At 47.1% G+C, this 12,266-nt stretch overlaps 1 protein-coding gene across 3 annotated transcripts in view; it reads left to right on the top strand.

The window, feature by feature from the left end:
• Window positions 1–12,266, top strand: part of LOC137355693 (AP-1 complex subunit mu-2) — a 37,574-nt gene that overhangs the window by 8,735 nt on the left and 16,573 nt on the right. For 2 of the 3 annotated variants that reach the window (XM_068021123.1, XM_068021124.1), the window contains exons 4-8: window positions 466–533; window positions 2,150–2,280; window positions 6,604–6,751; window positions 8,158–8,284; window positions 12,012–12,154. In XM_068021123.1, the coding sequence (XP_067877224.1) occupies window positions 466–533; window positions 2,150–2,280; window positions 6,604–6,751; window positions 8,158–8,284; window positions 12,012–12,154 (617 nt within the window). Of the gene's footprint in view, window positions 1–458; window positions 534–2,149; window positions 2,281–6,603; window positions 6,752–8,157; window positions 8,285–12,011; window positions 12,155–12,266 lie in introns of all 3 variants that reach the window. The other variant, XM_068021126.1, reaches the window with a different exon arrangement.

Raw genomic sequence — 12,266 nt, 5'->3', positions numbered from 1 at the left:
CTCTGTATGCCCTCCTGCTGAATACCCTGTTGGCATTCCCTGTCAAACTTGCGCCTGAGAAACGAAGGGATTGGAGTAGGCCATTCAGCCCCTCGAGCCTATGCTGCCATACAGTTATTATGGTTGATCTGTATCCTAACTCCATTTCTCCTGGGATAGGGAGGGAATCTTCCAGCATTCCCGCCCCCGATTGCTGGACAGAGATACCCCACCCCCGTGAGAGGTTTTGTGTATGGGCTCCAGCTTAGATGCAGTGGAGTCTGGCAGTAAATGCGTTGTCCTCCCCTCACTGCTGTTGACTCCCTTCAGGTATAAGTAAGGCATCAACAGCCACTAAGCCATAATGCAGCAAAGAGTTGGGAGAAGAGATTGAAGAAGTACATAAGTTGATTGAATGTGTAGTGTTGTAAAGATGTGATACGTGGACGATCACTGAGTGTTTTTTTTTCTTAACCTAGTGAGCAGTGGTTGCAACTACAAGAAAAAATTCCAATGCCTCCCTTGTGTATGCATTCTTATATAAAATTGTCCAGGTAAAAGCCTCTCTTTATATTGAAATCCTGGTATAAGTTATGTTTAACTGACATTATTTTCCCGTGTCTCCCGTCCTTTTCAGCAGAATATTCCACCGGCATCCGTCTCCTCTCTGCCGAGCCTGAGTTGCTATTCTACACGGTGGGGCCCTGGGCAGTGAGTGCCAACCAGCGGAACCGTATCCAGAACTGTTCACGTAAAGCAATTCCCACATACAGGATAGTGAACAGGAGCCCCAAGTATTATCGAACAGCAAGATTACATCTGCTGCCCACCCTTAGTTGCTGTTGTAACAAAGTATTAAGTGTTAACCACGAGTGTGGGACTGGAGTCACGTGTAGGCCAGACCGGATAGGAATGGGAGGCTCTATTCCCTGAAGGGCAGTAGTGAACCAACACCCCCAAGGTCAAGTTACTCGATTAGTTGCATTGACAGTACAACACAAAAACAGTCCATTCGGCCCAACTGGTCTATGCCAGCGTTTATGCTCCACGCAAAACTCCTCCCACTCTACTTCATCTCACCCCATCCTTCAATTCCTTTCTCCCTCGTGTTTATCTAGCTTTCTCTTAAATGTATCTCTGATATTCACTTCAGTGACTCCTTATTGTTCCACATTTTCACCACTCTTTTGGTAAAGAATTTTCTCCTGAATTCCCTGTTGGATTCAATTATTACAATGGTGAGTTTTGAATTCCCAACCTGAACTGCGTTAGTTCAGTACCAGAACCACAAGGCTGAGGGTCTGAGTTTCAAGGGTGGATGGAAGACGGGCTATTGAGAGCCAGGCTTGATCTGGCCCTCACCTGACGTCCATATTTCCACTTTGGGGGTGTGGGGGGGTGCTGGTCAGTGTGGAGTCACTAGATAGTGATCAAGACTGCTCGCTAGCCTAGAGCCATTCAGGCCACATGTCGTCCATACTAAGCTGCCCACAGCTGAGATCAGTGTGCATAACACAAGATTGGGATTCAATGCTGGGACCTTTGAGAGCTGAGTGGTTCAGCAACTCACTGAATAAACTCTCCAAACTCCTCAAAATTGCTGTCAAAAATGAACAGATCTTGTTGCAGTAACCCTCCCTCCATGAGTTGGGTAAGAAGGTGGCACTGGGGACATTAGCCGCTAAGTAACAACCCTGGCACCATGGAGCAAATGGTTCCTCAGTTAGTAAATGTGCCACCAGGTCCTGGTGTTGGTAATGAGCCTGGCACATCAGGACGATCCCACAGTCTGTGCCGAGGTCGCTGTTTGGAATTGGGACGCCAACAATTGGCTGTGCTATCTCTGGGTGAAGGAGAGGAAGGAAAGAATCAGCCAGGGATACCTGCTCTGGATCATAACCAATGGGCTCTCAATGCAAAGTCCATTGACGTTGGAGAGGGCCATGTCTGGCTATCAAGTTTGCTCTGCCATGGCCTGTTGGCACTCGGTCCAAATTTGCATTCGGATGAGATATCAGAGGGCTACTGTGCCCTTGAAGGTGTTTCCCAGGAACCAGTGTCTTAAGGAGCAGATGGTGTGGAAATGGGGTGCAGGGGGGCTTTGAAATCACCGTCATTCATTGTACTTGAACCTATGTCTCATGATGGCTCACAAGTGCATTCTCTCCAGGTCTTCACAGAATATTTTAAGGAGCTGGAAGAGGAGAGCATTAGGGACAACTTTGTCATTGTCTATGAGCTCCTGGATGAAGTGATGGACTTTGGCTTCCCGCAGACCACAGACAGTAAGATCCTGCAGGAGTGAGTGTCAGAGCCTAATCCATTCACAAATTGCTTGTTGATCCAAGAGAAATGGTCTAGAAATCGGTCACTGTGCAGAGATCTCCCAAACAGTTAAAAAAAAAATCAATGGACACTAGCCAGGAGATCACCTGCCATTGGGATGGGATGGGATGGGGAGTGTATGCATTGTGAGGTGCAAGCCATTGTGTGAGGAGAGGCTGGATGAATCATGGGGTCTTTTCCTGTCATCATTATTTGTTCGTATATGCCTTCTGGAACACGATAGAGAAATATCTAAACCTCTCTCTTTCACCTAGGAACAGGAGGAGGCCATTCAGCCCCTTGAGCCTGTTCTGCCATTCAATGAGATCATGGCTGAGCTGTGACATAACTCCATATGGGGGCCTTTGCCCCCATGTCCCTTAGTACCTTTGGCTAACAAATATCTCTCAATCTCAGATTTTAAACTAACAATTAATCTAGTATCAATTGCCGTTTGCGGAAGAGAGTTCCAAACTTCTACCACCCTTTGTGTGTAGAAGTGTTTCCTAATTTCTCTCCTGAAAGGTCTGGCTCTAACTTCACAAACTAGAGTGAAAATTTGTTGAATACAATGCTGTGGAATGTTTCAATGTTAAATTCAATGAGAAGCTATTCGTGGGTCAAATATTTTAATGTAGAGTAATTCTCCTCCAACTTTCTACCCCAGTGAACCCCATCCAACCTTCTCCCCACCCCATCCCCTGCCCCCCACCACCCACACTGGCTAATTCTGCTCATTCTTTCCAACCCATATTGCTGGACATTATAACCCTATGCGCTGCGGCATGTAAACAGAGGGCAGAGTCACATGCTCGTTCTGTCATACCTGGTGTCCATTTGGAGCTCCAAACGCCAGAAGGATCTGAACTTTGACCTCGGGTCTTCTACCTGGAATGATTAGGGTTCCTGGTCGCCACATGGGGGAGTGGGCATTTCCCCTTGGAGACCAGAAACAATCTCTGCCGTCATGGCTGGCAGGGTGTGTTGTTTATTTCCGTTTCCTCCTACTCTGACTCTTTCCCTCCCCCCACCCCCCCCATTTTCCCCCCTCCTTTTCCAAAGACACTGACTCATGTCTGATAAGCAATATGAGCAGGCGGTTGCCCCTCAAGTCTGTTCCGCTATTCAATCAGATCGTTGATCTTTCACTTTAATTCCGCTTTCCCGTCCTATCCCTATATTCCTTTGATTCCCTTCGGATCCAAAAATCTATCCATCTCTGTCTTGAATAGTTTCATCGACTGAGCATCCACAGCCCCCAGGGTAGAGAATTCCAAAGAATGAAGAAATTTCTCCTCGTCTCAATCCTAAATGGCGACCCCCGATCCTGAGACTGTGACCCCATGTTCTAGACTCCCCATCCAGGGGAAAACATCAGCATCTACCCTGTCAAGCCCTCTTAAGAATTTTATATATTTCAATGAGGTCACTTTTCATTATTGTAACCCCAGAGAATATGTTACAACATGTAACTATGGGGATCAGGAGCCTTCTTTATCCTCGCCCAGTTGTTTGTTCTCTGCGAGTCCAGAGAATGCCTGTCAGTAGTGTTGGGCAAAGCTTAAGCCCGAGCTCACATAACATTCACTTGCACTTCCCAAAAGGGAGCAGGAACGCAGGCTGGCTTTCTGTTCTTTTGCCCCTCTCCCACCCCCATCTCATTCTAGAGACGCTGAGGAAAGTCAGTAGGCTCCCGTTGGTGATTGGAGCTGAATTTGGAGAACCCAACACGGTTCAAATCTCCGCCCTTCGCTGCGGATTTTGTCTCAAACCACTGTACGTACCGACCGAGCTGTTCAGGGCCCTGTTTCCGGTCAGTGACCTTTCTTCAGAGCTGGAAGGAGTTAGAGATTTAACAATTTATACAATTAAAGAGGCAGGGAAGATTGTGGGTGGGATTGTGCGGGGGTGGTAGGAGAACAAAATGATAGGGATGATGGTGCAAGGCAAAAAAGGGTTGGGAATGGGACAATAAAGAAATGAAAGATGGGTCCAGAGAAGGTGTAAGTGGAAAAAGCGGAACTATTCCCAACACCTGCTGTCCCAGAAAATGGGAGCGGTGGATCTGATCTAAGGTTTTGAACTCATTCTTGATGTAAACTACATAATCAAAAGATGAGGTGCTGTTCCCCAAGCTTACATTGAGCTTCACTGGAACAGTGCAAGAGTCTGAGGACAGAGAGGTCAGAGTGGGACGGAGAATTAACCTGGCAGGTGACCGGAAGCTCAGGGTTATGTTGCGGATTGAACAGTGGAAGTAAAAAGAAAAGAAAGGCTTCCGTTTATATGGTGTCAGCTGTGGCTCCGTTAGGAGCACACTTGTTGTTGAATCACAAGGTTGCAGGGTCAAGTCCCGCTTCAGAACCTGAGCACAAAAATCAAGGCTGACGCTCTCAGTGCAGTACTGAGGGAGTGCTGGACTGTTGGAGCTGTTGTCTTTTTTGGATGAGATGTTAAACCGAGCCCCAGTCTGCCCTATTTCAAAGAAGAGCGGGGGAGTTCTCCCCGGTGTCCTGGCCAAAATTTATCCCTCAATCAACATCACGAAGACAAATTATCTGATCATTATCACATTGCTGTTTGTGGGAGCTTGCTGTGCTAATCTATAGAAATGCAAGTCTGTCTTTCTTTATATAGGACCTTTTGCAACCTCAGGTGTCCCAAAATGCTTTACAACTAATGAAGTACTTGTGAAGTGTAGTCACTGTTGTAATGTAGGAAACGCAGCAACCAATTTACGCACAGCAAGATCCCACAAACAGCAATCTAATAATGATCGGATAAAATCTTTTTGTGTTATTGGTCAAGGGATAAATATTGGCCAAGACACTGAGGGCGGAATCTTCCTGGCCTCGCGATGGTGTGTCTGGAGGCAGGCGGAGGCCGGGAATGTAGCGGAAAACCAGTTCCCCGATGCGGTCCAGTCTCCGGGTGAGTTTCCCGGGGCTGGGCAGTCACTGGAATTGCAACCTGCATAAATTAAGGCTTCATTCAAGGGCTATTTTTCTCACAGTACTGGAATTGTCTTGGCGTTACGCAGACCCCTCCCCAGCTGTGTCGGGGGTCCACCAATGCTTCGGAGACGGCCTCAGTGGAAGGTCAGAGGGTCATTGGAGACTGAGTGAGATCGCGTTATCTGGGCTCAGCCTCCGAGATCCAATCAGAGCCACAGGCATTCCTGAGGAGGAATTCCCCCTCCACTCTGAGGCCTCTCACAGTTCCGCCCCTTGTTTTTGTAAGTTGAGTTTGGAACGTTTTGTGAGCGCCTCCGTTTGGAAGCACCCTCTCTTCAGCAGCGCTCAGCTCGCCCGGTGGGGCTGCCGACTGGCTATTCCTCCGAGCCCTCCCGGGTCCCTGTTCCATCTGTCACCCTTAATTGGGTGGCAAGGGGCAGCCTGCTGATTGGCTGCCTCCAGGAAGATCTTCCCCTGCCAGCACGCCACTGACTCGGAAATGGTCCCGATACTCGGGACTTTTATAAGTGCATAAGATTCCACCAAGAAAGCAGACGGGGCCTCGGTTTAACATCTCCTCCAAAGGCTGCCACCTCTGACAGTGCAGCACGCCCTCAGTACTGCACTGAGAGTGTCAGCCTAAAGTTTTGTGTCCAAGTCTCTGGAGTGGGACTTGAACCCACAATCTTCTGAATCAGGGGTAAGAATGCTACCCACTTAGCCATGGTTGACACTCAAGGCAAATGCAGTGCCAGGTAAGAAAGGGGCAAAGGGGAAGGAAAGAACAAAAGACAGTATAAAAGTGGCACTTGTCCAAGGTAAAGAAAGAGAAGTGAGGGGGGATCTCCTATAAACCTATAAAATTCCACCAGGACTTGACAGGGTAGATGCAGGAAGGACGTTCCCGATGGTGGGGGTGCCCAGAACCAGGTGTCATAGTCTAAGGATACAGGGTAAACCTTTCAGGACTGAGATGAGGAAAAATATCTTCACCCAGAGAGTGGTGAGCCTGTGGAATTTGCTACCACAGAAAGCAGTTGAGGCCAAAACATTGTATGTTTTCAAGAAGGAGTTCGATATAGCTCTTGGGTCTAAAGGGATCAAAGGGTATGGGGCGAAAGCGCAAACAGGCTACTGAGTTGGATGATCAACCATGATCATAATGGATGGCAGAGCAGGCTCGAAGGGCCGAATGGCCTACTCCTGCTCCTATTTTCTATGTTTCTTGCTGATGGGGATCTGGTTGGGATTCAGCTCTCAGTTTCTTTGTTCGTTGTGTTCTGATTGGCTGGGATTGGAACGAGGTTACCTGACATCGCTGCTTGCTTCTCTTTCAATTGGACAGATATATCACACAGCAGGGGCAAAAGTTGGAAGTGGCTGCCCCACGTCCCCCTGCCACTGTCACTAATGCTGTGTCCTGGAGGTCAGAAGGCATCAAGTACAAAAAAAACGAAGTCTTTATTGATGTTATTGAAAGTGTCAATGTGTTGGTGAGTACTGCTTTTTTTGAGGTGAATGAGTGATTATCATTCCAACCCAAAAGGTCTTGAGCTGTTGAGCTCTGGAATTCTGTTGAGCACTTGGGTACAGTTCTCTGTAAGTTCCAGACAGGGTGCCATTTTGTTAAGATGGTTTTTGGTGGGCTGGAAGCCAATGTAGGCCAACAAAGGAGAGAAGTACAAGTGAGCAGGACATGGTGTGGGTTAGGATGCAGGCAGCAGAGTTCTGGGTGAACAGAGGCTGGGAGATGGGAGGCCGGCCTGGAGTCTGGAAGCGACAAAGGATTTACCGGCAGCCAGAAAATCAGTTGTGTTTAGCAGCTAGGGAGCTTTGCTGCTTTTCTCAGTGGTATAATTTAACTTTGGGAGTGGTCCAGCCATTTAAGGGGCCATAAGTCCTATTTTTTTGGCTGCAGATGGGGTTGAGTTCAGTGTGGATCTCCAGGTATGGTTTCTGTATCATGTAAAAACCATTGGGTATGATAGGAACTGAGCATCCTAACAGGGCAGGAGTAGACATGGCAAGTGTGTTCGACACAGGTGAGGCTGGAGAATGGGTTTGGAACTGATTTGCCTTTGATTGCATCCCAGATACGGCTTATTGAGGGTTGTAATAGTGGCAACCTGCCTCTTCCCTGCACAAAGCTTCAGCCAACCTGTCAGTCCCTTAGTTTATTTCTACCAATTATATTATGTAAAGGAAAGAAAGCTGTTTGAGGGGAGAGAGAATACATTTCCCCATTGATCATTCCAAAAGCTCTCCTCCTCAAGTCTTGTGTCTGGGTGTGCCGTAAACTGATTTGACAGAGATTGATTGCTGTCGTAGCACAGCAAGAGGTCATTTGGCCTATTGTGCACGTGCTGGCTCCTTGGTAGTCCCATTCTCCTCCTCTTTCCCCATTAGCCCTGCAAATGTTTTCCCGTCAACTATTTATCCAATTCCTTTTTGAAAGTTACTATTGAATCTGCTTCCACCGCGCTTTCAGGCAGCGTGTTCCAGATCACAACTGCTCGCCATGTTTTTTTTTAAAGTTTCCTCACGTCACCTCTGGCTCTTATGCAAATCACTTTAAATCTGTGTCCCCTGGTTACTTAACTGCGTCTGGAAACAGTTTCTCTTTATTTACTCCAACTAAACCATTCATAATTTTGACACTCCTATCAAACCTCCTCTTAACCTTCTCTGTTCTAAGGAGAACAATACCAGCTTCTGTAGTCTCTCCACATAACTCAAGGCCCCATGATGAGATAGCATCTCCATTATTGTTCTGTTGCGTGACTACCAGCAGAGTAGAAGGTGAACCAGATGGGCTGAGATCGTTCAGAATGTAGTAATTCCTCTTGTTCCTATGATAGTTTCCCAGAGACTCTGCTCACCTCTCCTTGTCTTTGGACAGGTCAGTGCCAATGGGAATGTTCTGCAGAGCGAAATTGTCGGCAGTGTGAAGCTCCGGGTTTCTCTCTCGGGAATGCCAGAACTTCGACTTGGACTTAACGACAAGGTCCTCTTTGAACTAACGGGGCGTAAGTAGCTCGGCAGCATCCTGTCAGTCTGGCGACTGTCTCATCAATGTCCTGATAACATAACAAAAAGTTCTACCATCTGTGTGTTCAGAGGAAGTAGTTGCTCATTGTGATAGTCCTTTGGGTCCAGTGTTGCATTCAAAAGAGTGTTTTCACTCAGTCTATTGTAGACTGCAAACAGCTCCTACGACATTGCTGCACTGTTGACTTTACAGGGCTCCCCTTATCATTGAAATCCCTGCAGCCCCCCCCCCCCCACACCCCGTGAAGTCAGTCGGACAGCACTATTCTGAGGGAGAGGTGGTGTAGTGGTAAAGTCACTGGACTAGTAAGCTAGAGACCCAGGCTAATGCCCTGGGGACACTGGTTCAAATCCCACCATGGCAGCTGGTGGAATTTAAATTCAATTAATTAATAAATTCAGTTGATTAATAAAAAAAATCTGGAATTGAAAACTAGTCTCAGTAATGGTACCATTACTATCATCAATTGTCCTAAAAACCCATCTGATTCACGAATGCCCTTTAGGGAAGAACATAAGAAATAGGAGCAGGAGTAGGCCATTTGGCCCTTCGAGCCCACTCTGCCAATCAGTGAGATCTGCCAACCTTACCTGGTCTGGCCTACAGGTGACGCCAGACCCACAGCAATGTGGCTGACTCTTAACTGCCCTCTGAAATGGCCTAGCAAGCCACTCAATTAAAGGGAAATTGGGGACGGGCAACAAATGTTGGCCTTGCCAGCGGTGCCCACATCCCATGAAAGAATTTTTAAAAATAAAACAAGCATCAGCCGTCTGTATCAAGCATCCCTGCAAATGACCCAGCCTTTCTACTAGGGAGTTGGCTTTTAGGAATGCCTCCGACCATTGGCTGTCAGTCAAGGTGAAGATGAATTGGTTTTATTCGGGGGGGGCTCCCGCAAGGTGTGTCTGATGGCGGGTGGGTGATCTCTCCCACACAGGGCGTGATGTGCCCTCACCCTTGTGCTCCCACCACACCCCAACCCAACCCCCCCACCCCTCCCCCCCAGAAACCAGCAAAGACTCCACCTTAACAACAATCACAAGCACAACATTTACACTGACTGCAAATTTTACGAATGTGCGATTGTTTTAAGGTGTAATTCATGACTTTGGAGCAACGTTGCACGCTTGAGTCTCACACACGCGTAGCTGTTCGGTTGTTGCAGAATACCGTATGAACGGGGCTAGTTCAGAGGTACCCGGTTCTGTTCTGGAACAGTTTGCCTTCAATAATATCACTGGGCTATCACACTATAGTACTGAGCCTGATCCATTTACATTGTGGCCTTATTCTTTTTAATCAATGCTAGCTGACCTCCTGCACAGTTTCTCACATAAAGCTAGATCCAAACGATAGTTGTAATGTTTGTCGTGATAATAATAGGAGCAGGCCATTCCACCCTGTTCCACCATGGAACTGGATCATAGATGATTTGTATCTGCACCTAATTATCTGTAACCTTAATACAATTGACTAACAAAAATGATGATAATGTGGCTTGTCCCTTTGATGCGACTGCCTGGTGGGAAATGATCTCATTAGATCCTGGCGTCAATTAGAGGCTAAATATTGGACGTTTCTCTGGATTGGTAGCTGATTACTGCTCTCCTGGTTACCGCGAGGCCAGGAAAAGGCATAAATAGCATTTTTTTTTTATATCTCAGGTTCTTCATTTGTGTAGTTTTTGGTGTTTTATGTGAAGTTGTATCTCTGTCTCTCTTTCCCTCTCTGCCCCTCCCTCTCCCCGTCTCTGTTTGTGTGTGTGTGTGTGTGTCTCTCTCTCTCTCTCAGTTCATTGCTCCCTCTCTCTCTCTGTCCCTCCCCCTCTCTCTCTCTCTCTCTCTCTCTCTCAATCCAAATAAACAGTTACAGGGTGCCATATGGGCACTTCACAAGATGGGTGAGTTGAGCTTGGCTGATGTTCACCGAAGTCCTCTCCTCTCGTCCAGATAGTCAGAACTGGGATTTTTTAAAATGTTTTTTTATTTAGAGATACAGCACTGAAACAGGCCCTTCGGCCCACCGAGTCTGTGCTGACCAACAACCGCCCATTTATACTAACCCTACACTACCCCCATATTTTCTACCACATCCCCACCATTCTCCTACCACCTACCTACACTAGGGGCAATTTACAATGGCCAATTTACCTATCAACCTGCAAGTCTTTTGGAGGTGGGAGGAAACCGGAGCACCCGGCGGAAACCCACGTAGACACAGGGAGAACTTTCAAACTCCGCACAGGCAGTACCCAGAATCGAACCCGGGTCGCTGGAGTTGTGAGGCTGCGGTGCTAACCACTGCGTGGATCCAATTCTGTGGTGCACAGTTGGGAACTTATAGCACGTGTAAGGGACTCCATCCTTCTGCCACTGGAGGCAGTGAGCGCAGCTGTAATGGGTGGTTCACCCCAGGCTTCATTGGAGACAGCCAAAACAAATACACATGGTGACCGATGCACCAAGCAGCTAAAGCACAAAGGGCAGTGAAGGCATGACACCATGTGCCAACACATACCAGTCAAGGGGATGTATGGGTGTTGGGTGCTGATAGGGTCGGATTTGGTTGTGTGTTGCTTCTCCCTTAGGCTTGCTGTAAACACTTGACACGCTCGCGAACAATAGTCACTGGGACAAGTGCCTGTGTAGCCATAACCCAGCAAAGACCCAACAGTGCCAGTGGAAGAGAGGTGAGTAGAAAGATTGCCATAAAAAACCCCAGCTGGTGTTGAAAGGCTCCTGATCATCCGATGCATCGAATGCAGTCAAACCACTGCCAGACAGATTGCAAACATACTTAAATATGAGCAGATGTGTTTGCTTTGTAAGCGTGACATGTAGAAATAAATACAAGATCTTTCACAATGCCGGAGGAAAAATGAATGGCTTGCAGACTCTAATAGGAAGAGTGGAGGAAATTGCCCGCCCGCCTGCCAGAGAATGCTATGAGGATGGGCTCTGTCGTATTCATGTGGCTGGACGCTATCTCCTTCTGTCTGAACACAGCATTAAGAAATGGGCTGAAAGTCAGCTGTGCTGATGTTTCAATAGCAGTCAGTGCCAAATCAACAGAACATGGAAAACACATTGAGAATTCTTCATTCTTTCCCACTTCCTGAGATAACGCATTAATATGAGGCAGTAAAGTGTACAGTGAGTTGTAAATCACCCCTAGGTTATTGAGTACAACAGGACTGACATTAATTCAGTTTATTGGTATATTGTTAAACCTAGCACCCCTAAGTCTCTCTCTTTCAGGGGTCATAGTCTCAGGATAAGGGGTCAGCCATTTAGGACTGAGATGAGGAGACATCTCTTCATTCAGAGGTGGATCTTTGGAATTTTCTACCCCAGAGGGCTGTGGATGCTGAGTATATCCAAGGCTGAGATCGATAGATTCTTGGAATCTCGGGGAATCATGGGATATTGAGAAAGTGGAGTTGAAGCAGATCAGCCATGATCTTATTGAATGTTGAAGCGGGTTAGAGAATCTGTATGGCCTAATCCTGCTCCTATATCTAATGTTCTCTCTATCTATCTAGCTATCTTTCTTTCACTCTCTCCCTCTCCCTCACTCTTTCACACTCTCTGTTCCACACTCACTCTCTCCTATATATATCTCTTAGAATTTAGTTTGAAGTGATTTCCAGGCCCCTGCGTCTTGCTTCCAGGTGTTGTTAATTCCTTCTCCCCCTGATTTAGGAAACAAAAGTAAGTCGGTCGAGATGGAGGATGTGAAGTTTCATCAGTGTGTGAGACTGTCCCGCTTTGACAACGACCGAACAATTTCCTTCATTCCCCCGGACGGAGATTTTGAGCTAATGTCTTATCGACTGAACATCCATGTGAGTGAAGGTCGTGATGTGGTCAAGTTTTCATAAATGGCCTGACTAAACAGGAAAGATGTGAGAACTTTCCTTGGGGCATTGCATGGTGCTCTGTCCTAGCTCAAAGAAA

The sequence above is a fragment of the Heterodontus francisci genome, chromosome 43 (assembly GCF_036365525.1).
Source record: "Heterodontus francisci isolate sHetFra1 chromosome 43, sHetFra1.hap1, whole genome shotgun sequence".
Classification (NCBI taxonomy): domain Eukaryota; kingdom Metazoa; phylum Chordata; class Chondrichthyes; order Heterodontiformes; family Heterodontidae; genus Heterodontus; species Heterodontus francisci.
This window is presented reverse-complemented; position numbering and strand designations above follow the sequence as displayed.